The sequence below is a fragment of the Polypterus senegalus genome, chromosome 15 (assembly GCF_016835505.1).
Source record: "Polypterus senegalus isolate Bchr_013 chromosome 15, ASM1683550v1, whole genome shotgun sequence".
In the NCBI taxonomy this organism is placed as follows: domain Eukaryota; kingdom Metazoa; phylum Chordata; class Cladistia; order Polypteriformes; family Polypteridae; genus Polypterus; species Polypterus senegalus.
The window spans coordinates 34,450,538-34,476,717 of record NC_053168.1 but is presented as its reverse complement, the minus strand read 5'-3'; the positions used below and the strand labels follow the sequence as shown (position 1 = coordinate 34,476,717).

The 26,180-nt window shown below is 38.9% G+C and overlaps 1 protein-coding gene across 1 annotated transcript in view; it reads left to right on the top strand.

Moving 5' to 3' along the window:
- The window catches only part of tg (thyroglobulin), a 337,489-nt gene that overhangs the window by 110,899 nt on the left and 200,410 nt on the right, over positions 1 to 26,180 (top strand). The window contains exons 32-34 of the mRNA XM_039737577.1: positions 8,208 to 8,287; positions 9,460 to 9,603; positions 9,725 to 9,790. Coding sequence (XP_039593511.1) covers positions 8,208 to 8,287; positions 9,460 to 9,603; positions 9,725 to 9,790 — 290 coding nt within the window. The remainder of the gene's footprint in view (positions 1 to 8,207; positions 8,288 to 9,459; positions 9,604 to 9,724; positions 9,791 to 26,180) is intronic.

Below are 26,180 nucleotides of genomic sequence, written 5' to 3'. Positions count from 1 at the left end.
ACTTATTTTTTTAAGAAAAAAAACTGCACTTTAATGTTGAAATTTTTGTTATTATTATTTAAAGACAATACCATTCTGAAAATGTACTTAAAGTACTTAAAATACCGCTTTTTTTTTTAAGTCTGCCCAATTTTAGCCAGGGATCATATTTTTGTTTCTGTTTTGAATTGAAATGCAGTTTAAATGCATTTTTTTTTTCAGAAATTAAAACAGCTTGAGTTTACAATATTACTGTCCATGTCTATTATTTGATTCTGTTGCCTACTAAAACCCTTTTAAATTAAAAAACAACATTTGCGATTTGGGGCTAATTTTCATGTGTGCTTACATTCGATTAATGAAGATTAATTAATTACATAGCCTCTAATTAATTAGATACATTTTTTTAATCGAGTCCCACCTCTAATATATATATATATATGTATGTGTGTATATATATGTGTATATATACACTCACCTAAAGGATTATTAGGAACACCATACTAATACGGTGTTTGACCCCCTTTCGCCTTCAGAACTGCCTTAATTCTACGTGGCATTGATTCAACAAGGTGCTGAAAGCATTCTTTAGAAATGTTGGCCCATATTGATAGGATAGCATCTTGCAGTTGATGGAGATTTGTGGGATGCACATCCAGGGCGAAGCTCCGTTCCACCACATCCCAAAGATGCTCTATTGGGTTGAGATCTGGTGACTGTGGGGCCATTTTAGTACAGTGAACTCATTGTCATGTTCAAGAAACCAATTTGAAATGATTCGAGCTTTGTGACATGGTGCATTATCCTGCTGGAAGTAGCCATCAGAGGATGGGTACATGGTGGTCATGAAGGGATGGACATGGTCAGAAACAATGCTCAGGTAGCCCGTGGCATTTAAACGATGCCCAATTGGCACTAAGGGGCCTAAAGTGTGCCAAGAAAACATCCCCACACCATTACACCACCACCACCAGCCTGCACAGTGGTAACAAGGCATGATGGATCCATGTTCTCATTCTGTTTACACCAAATTCTGACTCTACCATTTGAATGTCTCAACAGAAATCGAGACTCATCAGACCAGGCAACATTTTTCCAGTCTTCAACTGTCCAATTTTGGTGAGCTCGTGCAAATTGTAGCCTCTTTTTCCTATTTGTAGTGGAGATGAGTGGTACCCAGTGGGGTCTTCTGCTGTTGTAGCCCATCCGCCTCAAGGTTGTGCGTGTTGTGGCTTCACAAATGCTTTGCTGCATACCTCGGTTGTAACGAGTGGTTATTTCAGTCAAAGTTGCTCTTCTATCAGCTTGAATCAGTCGGCCCATTCTCCTCTGCAAAAAGGGGCACGGCAAGAACGTGAAGGCCCCTGAAGTTTGTAAAAAATGCAGTGGTCCTTGTCAATGGCCAACGCACTAGTCAGTCGATGCCACAGGGCCCCTACTTTGTGTTAGATAATGACCTCCTTTACCGTGTAGCAATGCATGACGGGCAGGAGACGAGGCTGCTGCTAGTGCCGCGTACCTTCCGGCGGCAGGTCTGCGAGCTAGCACACGCCCACCTCCTAGGTGGCCACCTGGGCACCGAAAAAACTCTGGAGCGGATCAAGCTCGGTTTTACTGGCCAGGAATTAATGAGGAGGTTAAAAACTTTGGCGCTTCCTGCCCGGAGTGTCAACTGCGACAGATTCCTAGGAGGGACCGTGCTCCTCTTGTTCCTATTCCCTTGATTGACGTTCCCTTCCACAGAATCGGGGTCGACCTGGTGGGACCTCTAGAGCCCTCAGCCCGAGGACACAAGTACATTTTAGTCCTCGTGGATTATGCTACACGATACCCCGAAGCTGTTCCGTTGCGCTCAGCTACCTCTAAAGCCATCGCACGGGAATTACTAGGGGTATTCGCGCGCGTGGGGATCCCCAAAGAAGTCTTGACAGACCAGGGGACCCCCTTCACCTCGGAGACGTTCAAGGAGACTGCCAGATTACTGAAAATAAAGCATTTAAAACCTCGTGTATCATCCTCAAACCGACGGATTAGTAGAGAGGTTTAATCAGACTCTCAAGCAAATGCTACGTAAGGTGGTCAGCGAGGATGGAAGGAACTGGGATCAGCTCCTCCCCCTCGTCCTTTTTGCCTATCGGGAAGTCCCACAAGCCTCCACGGGGTTCTCCCCCTTTGAACTACTGTATGGGCGACAACCTCGGGGCATATTGGATATTTTGAAAGAAGGCTGGGAAGAAGAGGCTCTTCCCACCACTAACATACTGGAGTATATCGCAGTTACGCGATAGATTTGGAAAGATTCGCCTGTCCTTAAAAGTCACATGGAGGAGGCTCAAGCAGCACAGGTTCGGTACTACAACCATGGCACGTCTCTTCGGGAGTTCCACCTGGAAGATCGGGTCATGGTCCTAGTGCCTACCTCCCACTCTAAGTTGCTTGCCCACTGGCAGGGCCCCTACGAGTTAAGGAGAGGAAGGGACTGGTCGACTATTTGGTGAGTCAACCCAATCGCCGGCCAAAGGAGCGGTATATCATGTGAACCTGCTGAAACCGTGGAAGGACAGGGACCCTGATCCCTCCTCCGCCAGCCCCGCTCACTCTTCGCTCACACACACGACCTTAACTTTGGCGCAGACTTGAGACCCAGGCAACGGCAGGAGCTGGAAACAGTTATCCGGACCGCTCGAGAGGTAGTCAGTGAACACCCCGGAAGGACCTCTCTGATTGAGCACAACATTGTGACAGAGCCCGGGGTTGTTGTCCGAGAACGCCCGTACCGTCTTCCCGAGGCAAAAAAGGCTGAAGTGGAACTGAGATCAAGCGCATGCTGGAACTAGGTGTAATTGAGGAGAGTTATAGTCCCTGGTCCAGCCCCATTGTGCTCGTCGGTAAGCCTGACGGAGTTGGAGGTTCTGCAATGACTTCCGTCGGCAACCAAGTCTCCCAATTTGATGCCTATCCAATGCCACGCTGGGCGACCTCCTCGAGAGGCTTGGACAGGCTCAATACCTGACCACACTTGACATGACAAAGGGTACTGGCAGGTTCCTTTAACGGACTCCGAAGGAAAAACGCGTTTAGTACCCCTAGCGGACACTGGCAGTATCGTGTCCTTCCATTTGGGTTACACGGGCTCCAGCAACCTTTCAGCGTCTGGTGGACAAAGTGCTTCGGCCTCATAACTCATACAGTGCTGCCTACCTAGATGACGTGGTCATCTATTCCAGCACATGGAAGGAACACCTACAGCATGTCCAAGCGGTATTACGGACACTTGGTGAGGCCGGGCTCCGGATTAATCCCAAGAAATGTTTCTTTGGATTAAGCGAGGCCAAATATTTAGGCTACCTGGTGGGTCGGGTACCGTAAGGCCACAGTGCTCCAAAATTGATGCCATTCTGAAATGGCCCCGTCCGCGAACCAAGCGGCAGGTCCAAGCCTTTCGGGTTAGCGGGTACTACCGCCCGGTTTGTACCCGGTTTTGGAGAAAGCGGCGCCTTGACTGATTTAACAAAGAAGAGGGCCCGAACATTGTGGTATGGACTGCAAAACAGACGCTGCATTTGGTGACTTGAAGAAGGCCCTTACGTCCGCACCTATTTTGATGGCACCTAACTTTTCTTTGCCTTTCATCCTCCAGACGGACGCCGGACACAGGCCTGGGAGCCGTGCTGAGCCAAAGTGTCGATGGTGTCAACACCCGCCATGTTCCTGAGCCGGAAACTGTTGGACCGGGAGACCAGGTATGCGGCGGTGGAGAGGGAGGCTCTGGCGATTAAATGGGCGATCACTCAGCTGAGGTACTACCTGTTGGGCGTGAGTTCACCCTTGTCACGGACCATGCACCTCTACAGTGGATGGCCCTGCACAAGGAGTCGAATCCGCGGGTCACCCGGTGGTTTCTTGACCTGCAGCCGTACAAGTTTTCGCTCGTTCATCGCCGGGTGCTCTCCATGCCAACGCCGATGCTCTCTCGGGTTTACGACCTCTCGGTTAAGGTCGCCCGACCCGACGGTCTGGGCTGAGGGGGCCTTGTCACACGCGCGCATGGGAGGCAGCTAAAGGGCTCGAGTGAAGGCAGTTCTGAGCCATGCCGGGATGTGGCAGAGCGCACTAACTCTCTTTCTCACTTCCCTGTAGACCTAACCCGGGAGGTTCCACCTGTCTCTCTGGACGTCACTTCTGGGACCGAGCCAATGGAGACAGACCTTGCCAGCTCCGGCCCCTGATGTCACATCCGGGACTAAACCAATGAACAATGAACACGTGCCGACCCTTATGACCTCACTTCCTGTCTCCCCCTTTAAAAGCCTTCCCTTTTCCCTTCTGTGTCAGTCTTGTTTTGGACTCTGTTGTAAGCACTTCAGTGCTGGTATTTGAAAGAAAACGAAGTTGCAGCCAGGATACCAAATTACATGGGTGGCTGCCCCAAACCTTTTTCTGTCTTTGACTCGTTTTGTGACAATATATATATATATATACAGTGGAACCTCGGTTCCCGAACGCCTCGATACATGTACAACTCGTTACGACCAAAGCGTTAGCCAAACTTTTGCCTTGGTTCACGACCACACACTCGGTATACGAACAAGCCAGTTTCCCTTTTGGTTTGTACATGTTCAGTCTCTCCCTGTGCATTTCCTGTGCAGAGAGCAAGAGAGCGAGACACACACACACACACACACACACACAGGCAGCGCGAGAGAGACAGATGCTCATTTAGACAAGCTAGATTAATTTTGGAACCAAGTGCTTTAGACTGATGAGACAAAAATTTTGTTATTTGGTCATAACAAAAAGCACTTTGCATGACTGAAGAAAAACACTGCATTCCAAGATAAACACCCACTACCTACTGTCAAATTTGGTGGATGTTCCATCATGCTGAGGGGCTTTGTATCTAGTTCAGGGACTGAACTTGCTAAAGTCGAGGGTCGGATGAATTCAACCCAATATCAACAAATTCTTCAGGATAATGCTCAAGCATCATTCACAAAGTTGAAGTTATGCAGGGGTTGGATATTCCAACAAGACAATGACCCAAAACACAGTATGAAGTCTACAAAGGCATTCATGCAGAGAAAGTAGTACAATGTTCTGGAATGGCCGTCACAGTCCACCAACTTGAATATCATCGAAAAAAGTTGCTACCTTGAAAGCTCAGCCAATCACACTTTGCATTCCAAGCAAAGGGTAACTTTTGTCAATGCATTATTTCCTGGTACATTGATTACATTTATGCACACATCAGAGCTACAACAATGTAAGAGTCGGAAGAAAGTGCGTTGCTAGCACTGATCGGAGGCAAATTTCATTTCAAAAGACTACCCGATGAAAGCCTTGATAAAAGCGTGGTTTGGTGCAAACTGTGCAAAAATGAGTTTGCATACCACCGAGGCACTTCAACCTTACGGTTCCATCTAAATGCAAACATGTTACAGCGAGCACAGAAACTGTGTATGCTGTTAGCACTAACAGTACGGGTTCGAGTACCAACAGAAGGTGTCGGCAGCCCAAACCTCATGAAATGACTGGCTTCAGGACCAAAATTAGTAAGTCAACCTAGGTCAAACTTACAAATTCTCTTGCAAAATGCATTGCTTTGGACTGTAGACCACTAATAGTGGTGGAAGATAGGGGGTTAGAAAATGTGCTACAGTTAGCGTATTTCAAGTAAAATTCAACAGCTTTATGACATTGAAAAGCAAGCAAAATTAGATGCATTACAGAAAGCGGACTTTGTGGCTCTTACTGGAGCTCATTGGACTTCCGTGACCGTTAGTAATTCTAATTACATCTAATTACAAAATGTTCAATGATCACACTGTTTTAGCCTAATGTACAAAATAATTTTTGCTAAGGTTACTTAGAGTTTAAAGATTAGACTGGTCAAATTACCTTTTATGTTTCTGACTTATTTTTTTAAGAAAAAAAACTGCACTTTAATGTTGAAATTTTTGTTATTATTATTTAAAGACAATACCATTCTGAAAATGTACTTAAAGTACTTAAAATACCGCTTTTTTTTTTAAGTCTGCCCAATTTTAGCCAGGGATCATATTTTTGTTTCTGTTTTGAATTGAAATGCAGTTTAAATGCATTTTTTTTTTCAGAAATTAAAACAGCTTGAGTTTACAATATTACTGTCCATGTCTATTATTTGATTCTGTTGCCTACTAAAACCCTTTTAAATTAAAAACAACATTTGCATTTGGGGCTAATTTTCATGTGTGCTTACATTCGATTAATGAAGATTAATTAATTACATAGCCTCTAATTAATTAGATACATTTTTTTAATCGAGTCCCACCTCTAATATATATATATATATATATGTGTATATATATATATGTGTATATATACACTCACCTAAAGGATTATTAGGAACACCATACTAATACGGTGTTTGACCCCCTTTCGCCTTCAGAACTGCCTTAATTCTACGTGGCATTGATTCAACAAGGTGCTGAAAGCATTCTTTAGAAATGTTGGCCCATATTGATAGGATAGCATCTTGCAGTTGATGGAGATTTGTGGGATGCACATCCAGGGCACGAAGCTCCCGTTCCACCACATCCCAAAGATGCTCTATTGGGTTGAGATCTGGTGACTGTGGGGCCATTTTAGTACAGTGAACTCATTGTCATGTTCAAGAAACCAATTTGAAATGATTCGAGCTTTGTGACATGGTGCATTATCCTGCTGGAAGTAGCCATCAGAGGATGGGTACATGGTGGTCATGAAGGGATGGACATGGTCAGAAACAATGCTCAGGTAGCCCGTGGCATTTAAACGATGCCCAATTGGCACTAAGGGGCCTAAAGTGTGCCAAGAAAACATCCCCCACACCATTACACCACCACCACCAGCCTGCACAGTGGTAACAAGGCATGATGGATCCATGTTCTCATTCTGTTTACGCAAATTTTGACTCTACCATTTGAATGTCTCAACAGAAATCGAGACTCATCAGACCAGGCAACATTTTTCCAGTCTTCAACTGTCCAATTTTGGTGAGCTCGTGCAAATTGTAGCCTCTTTTTCCTATTTGTAGTGGAGATGAGTGGTACCTGGTGGGGTTTTCTGCTGTTGTAGCCCATCCGCCTCAAGGTTGTGCGTGTTGTGGCTTCACAAATGCTTTGCTGCATACCTCGGTTGTAACGAGTGGTTATTTCAGTCAAAGTTGTTTTTCTATCAGCTTGAATCAGTCGGCCCATTCTCCTCTGACCTCTAGCATCAACAAGGCATTTTCGCCCACAGGACTGCCGCATACTGGATGTTTTTCCCTTTTCACACCATTCTTTGTAAACCCTAGAAATGGTTGTGCGTGAAAATCCCAGTAACTAAGCAGATTGTGAAATACTCGGACCGGCCCGTCTGGCACCAACAACCATGCCACGCTCAAAATTGCTTAAATCACCTTTCTTTCCCATTCTGACATTCAGTTTGGAGTTCAGGAGATTGTCTTGACCAGAACCACACCCTTAAATACATTGAAGCAACTGCCATGTGATTGGTTGATTAGATAATTGCATTAATGAGAAATTGAACAGGTGTTCCTAATAATCCTTTAGGTGAGTGTATATATATATATATATATATATATATATATATATATATATATATATATATAGATAGATAGATAGATATAGATATAGAGATATAGATAGATATGACAACAACACTCATATCAATGACAAAACAATTACATTAACAATCATCTTACGTTATTTTTAAAATGTTTCCTTTTCTTTTTCATAACTTCTTTAACACACTACTTCTCCGCTGCGAAGCGCAGGTATTCTGCTAGTGTATTTATATACAGTATGTGTGTGTATATATATATATATATATATATATATATATATATATATGGTATGGTTTATATATGGTTTGTGACTCTTTCGCAAGGTTTAGAACTAGCTTCTCTTTCCTGTGATGATCAATGAGATTTTGCAGCCTACTAAAGTGCAGACCAATTAACTAATGGGACCAATTTAGACCTGCAAATCACTATGCTGGCATGTCTTTGGACTGTGGGAGGATAATGGAGTCTGCAGAGTAAACATTGAGACATAACACAAACGGGCCAAAGCCCCAGAGTTGTGAACCACAAAAGTCACAATGGTGGGCTGCTCAATTGATGGAATAAACTGTATAATGCACATAAACATGAATGCTATTTAAAACAAGCATGATAGTAATTAACTATTTTTATGTTTTTGTAGGTTTTTTGAATGTGAACGGCACTGCGATGAAGATTCCTGCTGTAAGGGATTTGGGTTCATTAAGGATCTTCAGACTTCAGGTAAAATTTGGCCGACACTGTGATGGTCTCATGCCCCATCAAGAGATGATTTCTCATGCTACTGGACTAGACTATGTCTCCCCAAGACTCTAAATTGTATTACACAAATTTAACAAGGTCATAAGCTGATGTATCAGATAAGCATTTATGTAGTCCCATAATAATCTTTTATGCGTGTATTGAATGGTCTGATTTAAACACATGCGAACTGTATGTTTACACACCATGTCTAAAGTCATACTTTATTCAATACTCTTAAACAGTCAATCTGCCAGGTTATCCTTAACTCCTTTGTTTCATATCCAATAGAACATCTTGCTTCATTTCTCAAACTCTTCAAAATATTAAGGACCATATCAACAGAGTTTATTCCAGGGCTTCTAAAAAGCCTTGAGTTAAACCCAACACACTCTTGCCTCTTCATTATTAAACTAGTTTAGTTCCCTTAGCCTGGTAAACTAACACCTAACCTTTAGTTAAGGGGTATACATGATGTTTTTTTTTATTTGTTCAACTTTAGTACTGTTGCTTCTTTTTTGTAGCACAGTGCTTAAAGTACTTCAGATGAAAGGGTACCATTGTGTTTTTTGTTTTCACACATCATGCCTGAGCCATTGTAATGTGATGACATCTGTGATTGTCCATTGATCTACAATTACACAAAACAGTTTAAAGGAATACAAAACCCAACAATAATGTTTTTATATGTCTCTTGTCACATGTAGTTTGTAGTGATGTCAGAGAAAAATTGTTACTCGCATGCGTCATGCAGAATGGAGAGAAAAAAGTTCATGATATAACAGAAGTTAATAGCAGCCACTGCTGTACAACAGTAAACAATGTGAAAAATGTCCATGATAAAAAGAAAAAAGATCACATTACTTGTATTACATAATCTACGTGTCATCTATTCAGTTGCATGCACTTTTTGAAATGAAGGCCCACATCTCCCCCTCATTCATTTGTCAACAGTCCTGTCTTTAATGTAAAAAGAGACGTGGACAAACTGACAAATGGATTATGCCACATCATTTTCACAAAAAAAAAAAAAACTTTTGAAATCCTAGTCCCTCATTTACATTGATCACATATTTTGCTGGAGAGATTGGATTTCCATATGATACCCACTTTGGTTTTTATATTTTACATTTTGTCTTTTATTTGTTGAACAGCAAAGGAAGTGCTCTGCCTGATTCTGAACAGCATTGGAGTTCAGACTTGCCCTGAAAGTGAGCAGTCCAGCTGGAGGGCTTTACCGTGTGAGGTTTCCAACATAGAATCTGAAATTTATCCATTTGGTTGGTACCAAAAACCAGGTAAGCAGTAAAAAACATTTTTCATGTTTTTTTTTTATTCAAGTGTAATGTTAGTTGGAAAATCTGCAACACGTCTGATTTATTGATTTTAATTCTAACCAGTTTGCTTTTTCTATTCCAGTAAATCAGTGGAATCACATTGCATCAATGTGTCCTCCATTTACTCTTCCTTCTCCATCCTTTAATGGTAAGGTTTTTATATTTGACTTACTGCAATTAAAATTGTAGAAACGTAGCCTGTAAAGATTCAAATGCATTTTTACGATCATAGCATGGACATTTAGTTTATTACTTTTCTCATTCCAGGAAATTTATTGCTTCAAATGAAAATATCTAGACATTATGGTTAAACATATGGTCAGCGATGACTCAGATATGGGAGCAAGAATCTGATTAGTAGCCAGGCAATCGCAGTGACACATTGACAAAGAAGTATTGGCTATAATTGCCTCTTTTTCTCATTTTCTTTCTTTCAGGTCTGTTCTTCTCTATCTAGTAGGTCCCACAAAATGAACACCCTCTGCTTCTCTGGGGACAAATATATAGCAAATGGCCCATGAAGAGTCAGGGCTTACAAAGCCTGGGGTGTGGTCATTAGGCACCTAGGCGCATGTGTTGGCAGTATATAATACAAGAAACTTAAGACATTTGACAAATGGGAGACCATTTAGTTCATCAGGCCCATTTGTTTAGCAATTATCTAAGCTGTCCCAATATACAATAAACACTGCTCAAAAAACACTTCCAGTCTGGTTAAAAAAGCGCAACAATGACTTTACTTTTTGAGAAGGCTAAAATGCCAAGCTGTGGGACATGGCAAATGCAACCTAGCTGACAGGATGACCTTGCAATGGGTGGTGAAAACTGCCTAGCACATCATCCCACTGCTGACCTGCAGTATACACTGTGTCTGTGACGGGCTCACAGCATCATCATGGATGCCTCACACCCCAACCATGGACTATTTACCTTCCTCCCACTATGGAGGCTCTACAGGAGCCTTTGGTCCTATACCAACAGGCTCAGGAGCAATTTCTTTCATAACACCATCATCCCCATTCTGAACTCTCAACCCTTATCACTCTATAGCTGACCTTTCTAAATATCCATAATTTCTGACTGTTTTCTATGTATATTTTCACCTGTTTACATACATCTATTCTGTACATAAATTATTTCACATATCTGTTTATTCATACTATGTATCTGTACTATTTTTTTTTATATTGAATTTATTACAAGCAAGTAGCTTTGCATACAAAGAGGCCAAATGTAACAAAACTAAATTCAATTTAACACCCATCCATGAGAAAGAGAGGTCTTGTGATATTATTGAAGGAAGCACTTTCTCAGTCCTTCTAGCTAGAACTTTGGAGAGTATCTTAACATCATTTTTCAGAAGTGAGATTGGTCTGTATGATGCACATTGTAATAAGTCCTTATTTTTCTTAGGAAAGACAGTAATTAATGCTTGGTGAAAAGTTTTATTGCCTCTGATTTCTGTGTTCCTGATATTGCTAATAAAAGGAGAGCGAACTTAATTGAACATTTTTTATAAAAGTCGGCAGGGCAGCAATGAGGACTTGGTGTTTCCCTCACACAAAAGTGAGTTTATAACATCTAGTAAATCCGACAGTGTCAGAGGTTTATCCAATTCCTCTGCACTGAGAGTATCAATTGAAAAACGCATTAGATTGTGCCTTGTCTACTTTAACCTGAGTAGAATATAAGGACTTATAGTAGTCTCTAAATGTATTTATGCATTATATTTTTATGGTCAGTGATTTTGTCACCGTTTGTATTGGTAATTATTGGCATTGCATTGCCAACTTCCTGCTTGTGGATTTGTTGTGCTAAGATCTTATTTTCCTTCTCTCCATGTTCATAGTAATAATGTTACGATTTAAAAATGATTTGTTCCATTTCTTTTGGTATCAAGAGGTTGAGTTCTGATTGCAAAGCCTGTCTTTTCCTATGAAGTGCCTCTTTTGAGGACCTGGCATGTTCTTGATCTATTCTGCTAATTTCACTGATTAACTCTGATGCCTTCTTGGTTTCTAATGTATTTTTGTGGGAGAGATATGAAAAACTCTGTCCTCTTAAAAATGCCTTCAGAGTTTCCCAGAGTATTCCTGCAGAGACCTCTGAGGATGTATAAATTCTGTGCAGTTCTCGTCAGCTAATAAAAGGGGGATAAGACACCAGCTGTGAGATGACTATGTGGGGCATAATGATTTGAGCTCAATGGTCAGAGGGGTGTGGTCATAAATAACAATGGTGTTGTACTTGCAAGATTTGATTGTCTGCAAAAAATGATTAAGTAACAGTGATGCACTTGTGAGAAGTAGGGATGTGCTCTTGAGTTTGGATATAGAAATCTCCAAGAGTCTGATAAGGTATGATCAATTACAAACTGTGTAATTGTTTTTGCAGTGTATTGCCCCTGTGGCTGAAAACCCATCCAGGTCTGGATTTAAAACACAGCCATTATAATTATAAATATAAATAATTATACTAAATAATTATAATAGTGTTCACATTAGGAATGGATGCAAATATGTTTTGGATGAAGTATCTATCATCCAAATTGGGTTTGTAAATATTGATCAAATCACTTTACAATTAAATAAATTACCCATAATGATCACATATCACAGTTCAGAATCAGATACTGTACTACATCTGATACTAGAAATGAAATTGTTCTATGTATTAAGATTCCCACACCTCTAATTTTCTTTGTACAGTATGTATGTGTACTACTGATCAGTATTCATATCTATATAGTCTTCCTTGTATACACTGCTATTTGTGAATTCAAATATCATATATATTCTCATTTGTATGCTGCTTTATTGCACCTTACTATTTTATCTCACTTTAATGTACTATTTGCAACCACTGTCTATTGCAACTTACTCTACTATTTGCATTTTCTGGTTATATGCTAAACTGAATTTCCTTGTACCTTTGCCATGACAATAACATTGAATCTAATTTAATCTAATCTGTCATCTAGATTTTTCCAAAACTTTATCAAGGCTTCTCCCTTAACTCCATGTGTCGGTAGTTTGTTCCAACTCTTTGTGTAAAGAAGCACTTCCTGGCTTTAGTTTTAAATGCACATCCCCTTTATTTCCACTGATGTCCTCGATTCACCCTTAAATTGAAAGAATTTTGCGGGACCTAATTTATCAGTGCCTTTGAAGATTTTAAAGACTTGGATTAGGTCCCCATGCAGTCTCCTCTGCCCAAGAGTAAACAGGTTTAATTCTCTGTGTCTGTCACAGTAGTGACACTTCATGGGATGCACTTGGTTGCTCTCCTATGCATACTGTAGTTTCAAGTGCTGCTGTCTCTTTCTCACTGTGGTGAGCAGAACTGCACACAATACTCCAGATGTAGTCTCACAAGTGCAGTATATAGTCTGATCATAATGTCCCTTCAATTATATTCAACAGATTTAATTATATAACCTAACATTTTATTTGTCTTTTAATTTCTTTTATACATTGCTTAGAAATTAGACATTCATTATGGTATAGCCTATAGTTAAACTGGTTGGTTATTTGTTTTAGTATTATTACATCTGACATTCTCACATACATTTGTAGTCTAGTTTGGCAAGGCCATACTGTTCTCTGTCCCATCCCCAATCCTGAATAATCTGTGGCATGTTTCTCATAATACCACATGCACTGAGGACTTTTGTGGTTTGATCGTCTAACACCATCACTTTTAATATCCTACAAGTGACCTGAAAATCTTGCCTGAATTTGGATGGAGAGGAGCTACCTTATTCCACAGACCTTGACAAACAAAAGTAAGCAAAACATACATTCCATACTTGGTTACAAAAGACATTTAAGCTATTCATACCTTTCTCCATTCATTTTCTGTCTAGACTCTTTTGTAGTTGGTTCACTCGCATTGCTATCAGCATGTTTTACAAAAGGCTTTTGGGACTGTAATGTGCTTACTTGATAATTCTATAACTTCACTCACACAAGCCAAAAACATGGATTTTAATTCCTGAAAATCAAACTTGGTCCTGACCGTTGTTGACCCATAAATTTACAGTTAAATATTTGGTATTTGCTGCATATGTTAAAGGAACTAATATCATGGTACACAATTGCTGCCTTACAGTATACTGTCCTGTCCTGCTTGTCCTCTACAGTCTTTAACAATAAGCAAGCTGTCATTGCTTTCCACAAAGTCTGATTGCACTGTCTCCCATTTGTTATGTTCTTGCCCTAATGCCGCTTCATGCTTAGGCACGTGTTGGTGGGCAAAATATACCCAGCATTCCATTCCAGGGCATATCTTTGCCATTGCAACATGAATATTTAATAGCATGTACCGTATTTTCTTACATTGTTCACACTATGGATTATTGCTTCCTTGTGAATCCCCACTCACTCTGGCTATCTTTTAAATGGGCATTACCTGTAATTGCTCAGTACACTTTATTTTTAATGATAGAATCTCAACATTTTCTTGAGAAGATCTTCTGTACCCAAATGAAAGCAAGAAGACAGTCTTTCATGGCAGAGCACCATTAATTAATCTCATTTCATTTTCTAACCCACCTAATTCAGACCAGGGTCTTTGGGGTTTGTTGGAACCTATCCCAGGATGCCAGTCCATTGCAGGGTGAAAACAGACACACACACCAGGGCAAATTTACCTAAACTGCATGTCTTTAGACAGTGGGAGGAAACCCACGCAGACACAGGGAGAACATGTAAGCTCCACACTGCAAGACAGCAGCACTGCACTGCGCCACCATGCTGCCATCCATAATAAATTAATATTTCTATTAATTCAGTTATTATTTGTAAAATAAGTGACACTTGTAACAGAACAATTTCAGCCCAGTATATATCCACTTTTTAGGGCAAAAAGTAAACAATTTTTTGAAATTTTTTTGTATTATAGATTTTATTTTGCATCATGACATATCAGAGTGACAAGGTTGACCTGTCATTAGATCTCTATAAAACCAAAAAGATATTTCTTGAAATAATAGTATCAATTAATTCCTGAGTTTCATTCTAAGCTTGAAACCAAACCAAAGCACATATTTAATCAGAACACAGTAAGAATGATGGCTTGATCATCTGCAGTTCTGGCTCAAACCATGTAAGCAGAAAGCCACCATATCTACGGAAATGAAAACTTGAAAAATGTTTGAACTGTCACTAAGATTTATTGCTGACGATATGACAAGGCAAACTTGTGCCAGCATGTGACACATCTGAGTGCAGATGGTATGTAGAGTTTACAGTTTGTTACAGATGTTTATTTCACAAATGTGCCAGAAAGGACCACAATGAGGACATAATTTGGCTCTTTGACACACTTAAAATTTTAGCTTGCATTTTTTGGATGTTAACCAAGCTATAGCTTACTGTATGTGTGGGTTCTAATATATGACAGTTCTATTAAATGCAAGTGGTGGGTAATGGTCCTGAAAAGCCACAGCTGCTGTGGGTTTTTGATTCTAGTAACAGTGCAGGTTGGCTACACGCTACCAGTCCCTTCTGGGAGCATCTTGAACCTCCCCCCGCCAATAACATACCCAAGGGATAGGCTAGGTAAATGAGGACACACATGCAGCAGCAAGGTGTAGGTGCATGAAGTAACAGTGTTTTGGTGCACAAGTGGAAGTTAAAACAGTTCATTAAATAATCCATGAAACAAGGTTAAAACCCTTGCAGGAGTCTATCCTTTAAAATCAAGTACCCAGTGCTTCCTTTTAAAATGGACATTTTGCCGGCTTACCCACTTTGAGTTTTGCAACCCAGGGAGATGTCAAATCAACAGGCGCAGCCAACCTTCTTCCGTGGGTCCCAGCAGGGCTCCCAGTCCGAACCAAGGCTTGGGATCCTACTGTCCATGGCTCCAATAGGGCTCGCCAACTCTCGCTGCCTTCCCGGACTTACGTAGCAAGTCACACCATCCAGCACCTAATCACTCTGGTTAACTTAACAGCTCAGCCAGAGTGATTCACTTCAGCAGCCCCTGAACATCGGCTACACGATCCACTGAGGGCTCTTCTCATGTCTGCCTGCTGCTCTCTCTCTCGCTCCCACCAGGCTCCCAATGCCTTCCTGCCTGTTTCTCTCCTTTTGTTACTTTTCTCTTTCCCTTTCTATCCTATGCAGACTTCTCTTATTCAGCTGTCTAATTAGGCATGGGTGCAAGGAGTTACGCCCTCCATGGCATCATTGAGGCCCATGACTGATCTGCCCACCTTCACATGTGTATGTGGCCTGGTCAACCAGTACCTCAATTAACCATGGAGTGAATCTCACTCACGCACACCTGCACCCAATTCGTTCTCTGATTTTCTAGCCATGGACCCGCTATAACACAGACACATCTTGAAAGAGAGAGTGTCACTTGTTCCTATCATACTATAATTCTGTCCCACTTAACATGGCATGTGATGTTTCAAGAAAGATAGTATTTTCTTCTCCCACACCACTATGCTGCATTGTACCACAAAAAAAACTGAGATGTCCATCTCCAAAACACTCTATATCTCATTCATGGCTGCACAAGATGAAGAGAGCCTCGCTCCTCTCCAGTACTATCAGTCTCACAAATTGTGTCTATCTTTTTTAACTCCATCTGTATTGGACTTCTACCAAGTGCTTTGCCTCTGCTGTAGCCTTGTGCATAGAGCCATCCAATACAGAAAATTAAAAAAATAAAGTTACCATACAGATGTGAGTTGTAGTTAAAGCTATCAATGAACATTTATACTTAAGGCTATTCATATTTAAACAAACTGTAATTATTAACAGGTACTGAAGAAAAAAACTTTCCTCTATTTTCAAATAAATCATTCATGGAGACCAGATGGTTCTTTATTTGCACATAGATATGCACAGATGTCTCAGTCAATGGAGTGAACAATCAATAAAACAATTCATTCTCTTTAATACTTGTCTATTACCATTACCTTATTTAATACATCACATCATATGAATATTAATATGCAGAATTCTATCATCTTAGCCTATCAACTACAGCCACTAGTATCTTTATATACATGACAATTCTTCTATTATTCTAAACATCACTTCATTAATAGGGGGTATCCCCTAGGCTTTCTCACAAGTTTGTTCTTGCTTTTTAAGGGGGTATTCATTACACATCTACTTCATTTTAACCTTAGCAACTATCTTGGTGGCTCCTCTAGATGAGGCAAAAGCCTCACGTGCTCAAGCTTTAAGCTGCATTTAGTTAACCCTTGTGAAGCTCAGGACCTGTACAGCCGCCCTAAACCCTACACAGACAGGCAGGACACAGGTTTTTGTCTACACAGCACATGGTTTATTTATAGTTCAGCACATAATGCTCACAGGGCAAAGCACCACACAGTCCCTTTTTGCTGCCAGTCCTACTCAGGCTTTGTCCTATTCCTCCAAACTCTGCCCATTGAGTGGTGGTGATTGGCTCCTTTCATAGGGCATCTGGAAGGAGTCCAGGTGCCCAATGAGCTTCTTCCAGTAGCACTTCTGGGTGAAGTGGAAGTGCTGCCAAATAGGGCCTTGTAAAAATCCAGTCTACCCCTGGCAGTGGCCATGAGCCGAAGCAGTATCGAGATTCCATGCTCACACTTTGTCAGTCTTGAAAACACTCTCTTCCCCGGTCCTTCCATATTTCGGGTGTCCCGTCTGTGTAAGGGCTCCGGCTGTCTGCCAAACCCCTCAGTTACCATCAATTACTTTCCTTATGCTTTAATAGTCCATTGCTACAACTTCATTTAAGTATATGCTTGTATTATATTGTAAAAATGATCATGTATTGATTAAAAATATGTGATTAATATTCTATACATGCAGTGGCAAGTTCTATTTACTTTAGGTGGCAATGTGAGGGGTTGTCTGTATGTGATTTTTTTCACTATGTGTGGTTCCTTGTAATGTATCCTTAACATGTGTTTCTTCTGTACAGATGAATTCAGTGCCTTCAAATTAGGTTTACAAATTAGAGACTGCAATATTATGACCTTGAGGAATTATTACAAGCTCACTTTATGTTCCACAGTTGGAACAGAAACCAACTAAACCATGACATTTCACAGATGGCTTGAGATAACTTTTTAAAGATATGGTGGGAAACACTAAGTCTGCTTCTGTCTGGCTCATGGCTGCTAGTTGAAAAGTGGCCATCCATACATATAAGCAATGCTATGATCTGCCCATCTGTTACATGATTATTAATGAACTACTGGGGCTAGAACCTTGATCTTCAACTTGATCAAAAGCTTATGACCCATACATACTAGATATGCAAAAAAATTGAGGTGACCGCAACCTCAGAAACTGATCTCTACTTGTGGGTTTATTATGAGTAAGTGATCAGTAAACAAAGTGAAATTACTGAAAGAAAATGAGCACCCGCAACATCTTCTGAGCATCAAACAGATTGTTGAGGTAGATAATGTGATGAAGAACACCATAATAGGAAGAAGAACATCAAGAGCGGGATACAGATTACAGGATTGACCAACATGGACAAATGCATAGTGATCGTCAAATGCATCAAGTGCCGAGTGGGGGATACAGTGTGTAGGAATGACAAACATAGAGAACTGCGGGCTATTACCAAACGCGTCAAGTGTAGGATGCAGAATGCCAAAACGACAAAGACAGAGAAATGCACGCAGTCATCACATACAAGTTCTGAGTCCATAAGGAAGTATGTGTTCTTAAACAACTGAAAGAGAATTTACCATTATTCATATCGACCCTTTTGTTGTGTTACCCAACCTGCTCCCTAATGTGAAAGGCTCCTTACTTTACCATCTTAAAGCATCATACTTAGTTTTAACTTGGATTTTTCACATAGAAATGCATGGTAACATTTCAGAACATCATCAAATAGTTGAAATATCCAGCCATATAAAAGTGTTGCTTTTGCATTCTAATATTTTTTTCTTTGAAACAACATCATGTGTTACTAAAATAGAAATGTTTGATCATCAATTGCTACAAAATTCTGTCCATATGCAGTCATTGCTTTTGCAACCTTAGATCAATGTTTATTTGAAGAGCACTGCTAAGAAAAATTAGATCCCAATGTGATCACTTTGAAGCTGTATTTGGTAATGTGACCATTTCAAATCCACTCAATCGAGACCAGGGCTGTGGGTGGTGCTGGAGCCTATCCCAATTAGCATGGGGTGCAAGGCTGCAAAAGACTGTGGACAGGGCACCCGTCCACTGCAGGGTTACCAAATACACACAACACACACACATACCAGGGTCAATTTAGCATTGCCAATTCATCTAACCTCCTTGTTTGTGGACAGTGGGAGAAAACACACATAGAAATGGAGAAAACAAGCAAACTCTACTCAGGGACCCAGGACATGAACCGCAGTCTCCTTACTGTGAGAGAACAGCACTATCATTGTGCCATCATGCTGCCCTCTTTTTTAATGGTGAAAGCAAAATAATTTTGTTGCCAACATGGAAAAGTTCATTTTGCTCTACAGTATATGAACTACCTTTATTTTAGGACAGTAGGGCCATGTTTTTCACTGGTACTTTTAAAGTGGGCACCCTTCTTTGTCCCATCCCCAATCCACTCCAAAGTGTTAGATAAGCATTATAATTAAGGATATCAGCACAGTTTAAAAACAAAAAAGCAGTAGGATATAGAACACAAAACTTGAGTAGTAATTCAAAGTAGTAGTTGTAGTAATAATAATAATAATAATCCATTTTATTTATATAACACCTTCCCCATGATCAAGGAAGTTATAAATGATCTTTGTTTTCTCTTTAAGTCCAGGGGGCTATAAAAGACATACTGTAAAAAAGAGACCAAGTAACAATTTTGTTATGATAATATTATTATGCAATCACTAAACATTACAATTTTCTTGTGAATTTCAAAGATAAAACTTCTTACATGTGTGCTAATAATGACTAATGAGTGAAATATTTGTTACTTAACATCAAAAGTTGAGATTGGCTATGGAAGATGGTATGGCTGGGCATATAAAATGTAATGGTAAATTAATTAAAAAAAAAAAATGATTTTATTAAAAAGCAGGTAGCATTCCATACAATCAAGGGAAATTGAATACAATTATTAGATGAGAAATGATTAACTAACTGTTTTGAACAGATGCAGTAGCACTGGTCAAAAGACTTGCTTTAAAATCCACAACTGGATAATGAAGGTACCAGAGGGGGCAAGACAAAGGAGATCTGTTAGCCAAAATGGGTCTGTGATGACGTCACCAACTAAAAGATAAAATATAACAATGAGAATTATTTATTTTAAATAAAAAAGAATTCACTGCGAATTGTTTCTAAGATCACAAAACTAACATTGTTAACACTAACATCAAATTGATGCTCAATAACAATTTCCTGGCAATAAAGTCCAGGAACCTCGCTCAAGTTTACCCATCCTTCTTGTATAGTGTCACTCTGGAGCCATTATTTATGCAGAACACACATACTATTGAGGAATCATGATTGACATATTCTAGTGCAAAGGTCTTGGACCAATAAAGTGATTAATCAGTTAAAATAATGGGTCTGTTTTAATAAGTCTGTTTTAAATGTAAAAGTAGGGAGTAATCTTTGTTTTTAATTCTGATTGCAGAAGATGCAAAACTTTCAGTATCACTTCAGATTAGGTGTCACTAATAAGCTGTTCTTACCATTCAATTAACTACATGTTGCTACCTTGTACTTACTGTGTAATAAAGTGTACTACTATAATAAAGTACTCAGTTGTAACTGGTATTCCACAATTTTTTCAAGTACATATAAAATGTAGAATAACAATTACAATTGAGTGCTTAACCCACAGCATTACATTGGGTTACACAGTAAATACAAGGTAATAGAACCTAGTTACTCTGTAATTAACCAGGAATTTAAATGGTAAGTAAAGCATAATTAGGAACACCTAATCTAAAATGATACCAAAGTTTCTGATATAAAAGCATAGTTTGTTTACTAAAAGGGAAGCTACAATTTGTACTTTTTGTTGTTTCAAATTTCTTGACTGCTCTGTTTTGCTGGTAAAACTTGCCTTTCACAACACAGTACCTGTACTTTCAGCACTATATTCCAGTCATTGCTTTATTTCACACAATCTTACAGAGCTGCAGATAATCATAGTGCAGAATTGTTATTCCCAGCAACTCCATCATAGTCGCTGTTCGACTCGCCATGACAAAATCAAAAAGGTTTTGTCACTCATTGAAAGGGATGGCCTGTTGGATGTGCAAGAGCAAAGAATCAATGAAATCTCAGCTAGTAGTACAATGCATACAATGTGACTCTAAGGAAAGAAGAGAAATGAGGAAGCCACATAAACAGAAGAAAGGCTTATCCAATATTTCTCATTTGTAGTACCACAACAGAATAGAAAAAGGAAAATGACGGGCAGTGATTGTAGTGTAACTCACCATACCTAGAAAACATTTGTGCTAGGCAGCACATTAATTTGCTGTCAAAGTGATGTAAGTTCACCATACTTTCACGCTATAGTAGCAAATTTGAAACTGTCCTGAAAAGTCTTGAGAGAATCATGTAATCCATCTTGCCTTTGATTCTGTATCATGAAATCGAGCAGCCTTATTAGAACAAGAGTCAGCAACCGCAGGTGTCAAGTGTGACATGCTTTTGGACTCAAAGTCACGTTGTGTACCTCCTGTCTTACTCGTTCATAAAGAACTTAGGTATCTGAGGTCAGTCTAATGTGCAGTATCCACATTTATTTGATTTTTTGTGCGCTTTTCCTTAAGCTTTCAATTTACAGTGGGTATTAGAACTGGAAAAACCCTTACTGAAAAGTCAGCGTTTGTTGATATTAAGGTTGAAATTAAGAAAAATTATTTCAGACCTCCTCTTTACCTTTAATGAGATATTGTAATCAATAATATTTACATGAGAAGCAAATAGATCATTTTCATGAAAATATTTTTTTTAATTGTTATTACAAATACATTACCGTATGTTTGAAAATAAGTCACCAAAAAATAAAAAAAATCTTACAGTTTGGCAACAGAAGAGAACTAAAAAGTGTAAAACTTGGGCAGTTAATGTGTAGGAATGAGTAGATTGCAATTTTTTGTTTTTGTTAAAGAAATTACATTTATCCATTTAGTCCAAATTGTAATATTTGTCTTAGTTTGCAGCATGGTTGACCTTTCCCTGTAAGACTGCTTCACATGACCTGCCCAGAAATTAATCTTTCAGCAATATTCCCAAATTGCACTTGAATTCTTTTCATATAAGGTCTGGTAATTTAATGCAACAGCATCATGTTTTGGAATGGGTACTGTTATAAAAATAAATATGATGACTACATGAATTCAAATCTGCTTCAGATTTCCTCTTCATTGATTTATTTTCATAAAAAGGACTAGATTAAAGTATTAAGGTGTTTAAAAATGCACATATGGAAATGATCGTTTGATAGCAGTTTTTCATTGTTGGTTGACTTAGAAATGAATGTGAACTTGGTAGCAGATGTTACAGTTTACTTTGACATGCACATTTAATGCAATTTTGTAAGGGATCAATCTCCATTTCATCTTATATCATCCTTACTATCATATTGCAATGGCTAAACAGGGAAGACAAGATTTTCATTCCCCAAACTACAAACTCCACTTCACCCTGAAGTTTTCAGAGATTCTGTAGTGCTAGATAAGATATACAGTCCTTTAGGCTTCTACTGGATCCACCTAAGTGGGCCATGACCCATTTATCTACTCTGAGGTGTAAAGTCAAATAGCCTCAATTGATATGAATAAGTAGCACCTCTACTGTAGGCTTCTCCTTGATTGTTAAGCTCCTTAATTTGTCACTAGGAGTGAGTCTTTCAAGTCTACAGAAAAAACTTTTTTTCTGCAGTTTTAATCTGCGTCATTACTTTTTATGTCACTACCCAAAGATTGTGATCAAAGTTGACAGTTAAACTTTATGCCACACTTACCTGTGAAAAAGCTGCAAAGCATTTAACCTACATTTGATATAGCATGTACCCTCATCTCTAAGGCACAAGCCACACTACACCAGAAGAGCAAGTTGTCTTTATATTTGTAGCTGTTAATTTTCATGCTAAATATGTCACCTTCTGCTAAGAGCCAAACACATTGGAGGGCACTTTCAAATGAGACCAAAAGCAGAACTTCATCTACACACTGCAGAGATGTAGCTTTCAAGTTTCAAAACTGACTGCTCTCTGCTCTAAGTTGCATGTTGTTACCCCGTCCAAGAAATTGCCAAACAGAAAAGGAAATGGTCTTTCTTGACAGAGTACTATGGCTACATTTAAATGAATTTTTATCATACTGCTAAAAATGTAGATACAGATTTTGCTTTGTAGGGATTCTTCTTATACTTCACAAAATATATGCTAGGGTGTGTCTCTACTTTAAATTTCTTCAAGTCAACTAAACACATGTAGACAAGACTGGCCAACTTTTATTACCGTCTCAATTGTTTGTACAGAGACAAAGAGTTGATGCACTGTTTTGAAGTTTAAGATTAGTTTTTCTGCCACTGTTCCCTTTCTAGATAGTGAACATATGCTTTTGTGCATCAGCTTATGGTAATTGCAGCATTTATACTGGTTCTGTGTTTGAAAACAGTGACTACACTTCCATTCTAAAGATGCATTCTCGACCTTCCATTTGGCATTAAACAGACATAGCATTTGTTTTCTTCCACCCCTACTGCATAGTTATTTTGCAGATTCTTGAGAACCATAGTAATCTCTGTGACAGAACTGGAACCAGTTCCAAAGCTGAAGCCAGGTAACACAGTGAATAAGAAAATAAACATTACTAATGCATTTTCTTTCTCAGTGTATCCATATTTTATATTTGAAACAGATATACTTAGAGTAAAATATTAAATTAAAACTGGGAGTCATAGTGACACCTCAATTACTCTGCTGAATGCTTTTTGACTTTCTGTTCTTAATGGCCATTAAGGTGTCAAGAAATGACAGATGAACCTGTGAGGTGATAATAGGCTTGGGTACCACAAGGAACTTTTCTGTCTACTTTTAGCTTTAAATGATAATGTCTTTATTTTCCAACTAGACATTTAAGAGATCTCAGATCATTAAAAGTAAAACCCTAGAAAAACAGGTTTTTTTCTTTTTCCTTTTTTTCTGGTAGTAGGCTGTTGTACTCTAATAAAGAGGGAAATGAAGGGAAATAAAGAGAAAATTAAAATGACAAGAACAGCTTTTCACCTTTAAGTCTGTGAGCATACTCCAAATTTCCATTTTAAACACTAGAAGGCAAAATTCTTTTGGAAACCAAAAGCTAAGCACCATCTGTAAACAGAGGCCTTTGTAACTGGACATCCTAAACACATTTCATATTTAGTTATATTACTCTTTTTTGTCAATGTAAGCACTTCTGAAACTACCTTTATAGAATAAGTGCCAGTCAACCCAATATTACATAAAGGCAAGTGTGAACTCCTTAATCAAACTAAAAGGAAAATGTAATTAATTAGAAAGTAATGTGTTATGCAAGCTTTCACACAATTTTAAAAAGGTTTAAAAAGTTTAACAAAAAAAACCAAACCATTTATTTATATAGAACATTTTCAAGAAGTACTTTACAAGATATCGAAAAGTTATAAGAAAGACAAATAAATAAGATTAGGCAATAATTTTAAAGATTAAGTAATAAAAGAAAAAACAAATTAATCTAAACATCTTAAAAATAGAAGAGTAGTGTCCTTATATACAGTTTCATGGTGTAAGTCTCAAAGGATGAGACAAGGTGAGATGGCTGGGATGTCAGAAAAAACAAAACTCCAGTTAGGCTGAAAAGAAAACCAAAATCTGCAGGGGTTCCAAGGCCAAAAGATCTATCTAACATAAATGTTCTTAATTCATTCCTCTTTGTTTTCAGCCTTCACATGATAGGGATTCATACCCACCTTCATTCCATCATCACAGATGGCTGCTTGGTGCCTTTATCAGGTGATGGTAGTGCAGGTCATCACCAGAGAAAACTAGAGATTAGTAAAGATTGCAGATCCCTGAAGAATATGACCATTCTATGCCCATATAGTCTATGAGGAATACAACTAAAATGTAACTACAAGAAAGACAAATTATAATAATGGGTTTTTTGCAGTTTTTTTAAAATGTTCCATAGTATTAGTCTGGCAAATTTCAAACATTAAAGTATTCTAGATTTTAGGTGCATAACCGCAAAAGGCTGTCTCAACACTTCTCTTAAGCCTGGCTCCTTGGAATTATAAGCCAACCACCAAAAGATCTAAAATTACGACTTGGAGTGTAGGAGGACAGGTATTCCAAAATATGTGACGGAGAAAGATTATTTAAGGCTTTATAAAGTATTGGTAGTATTTTAAAAAGCCTTTAAATTACATTTGTTAGGATTTCATTGAAAGAAGCTAACATTCTTCATACTGAGAAGGGTCCTTCCTCCAGCCAGTGCTTGCTAGACAGATTTCTGCTCCAAATGACTCTGAACTGGTTAAAACAAGCTAAAAAATAAATAGATGGAAATTGGTTGTAAAACTGAGGTAAATTTTCCTGTTTTAAAACTTGTGAATGGATTGGTAAAAACCTGACAGCCAGAGAGTTGACCTCATTCAGATTCTGTCTATTGTACTTCACTGGAATCATGAATTACCATGTAAATGGAAGTTTGATGATGCGGTCAAAAGGTTGATATTAAGTTAAGTTCAGATTCTGATTCTATAATTTTGAAAATGTTGAGAAAAGTTCATTTTAATATGGTATCTGTGGAAAATAAAAATTCATTTTCACATCTTAAAATTTCATTTTTCAACAGAAAATGATTAGTTATTTTGCTTGTAGAGCTCCTGGATGACTAAATCCTTGCAAAACTTATGTACAGCGATAACTTCTGAAAAAATTGACCTATTTTCTTCAAACAAATTACTTTGTATTTGCCTTTCAGGGTCCAGGCTGATTGTTTTTTGTCCAGTTTGTTTCATTTCTTACATTTGCACTTACCAGTACATTTATTTGCTTAACAGACACTTTTATCCAAAGAGCAATCATTTAGACAGAAATCACCAAACAAGAGAGTCTTCAAATGCATCTTAAACATATTGAGGGAGTCCGAATTTTGAAGGGACAGCAGCTCATTCCACCAGCTGGGAGCTACACATGAAAAGAGTCTGGATTGAGATAGATGTGGCATCACAAAGTGCTGTTCATCAACAGAACTGACTGGTCCAGAAGAAGCATAAGACATCACAAGTGTCTCCATATATGTAGGTTAGACCCATTGACTGCTCTGTTGGCAGGCATCAAGGATTTCAACTTGATACGGGCTGCTATAGTGAGCCAATGTCATCTCCATAGCCTTCAAAAAACGTTTGACCTCAATCCAATGATAACTACCACAAAAACTGTTTGATTTAACTAGAAATATTGCAGTCTGCTCTGTTTATTCATGAGACCAGGCCTGTTGATTTCCAAAATTTTTGCAATAGTAATTTTTGAGATAAATGTAATTTACATGAAAGTACTGTATGAACCATTCTGTGGTGACA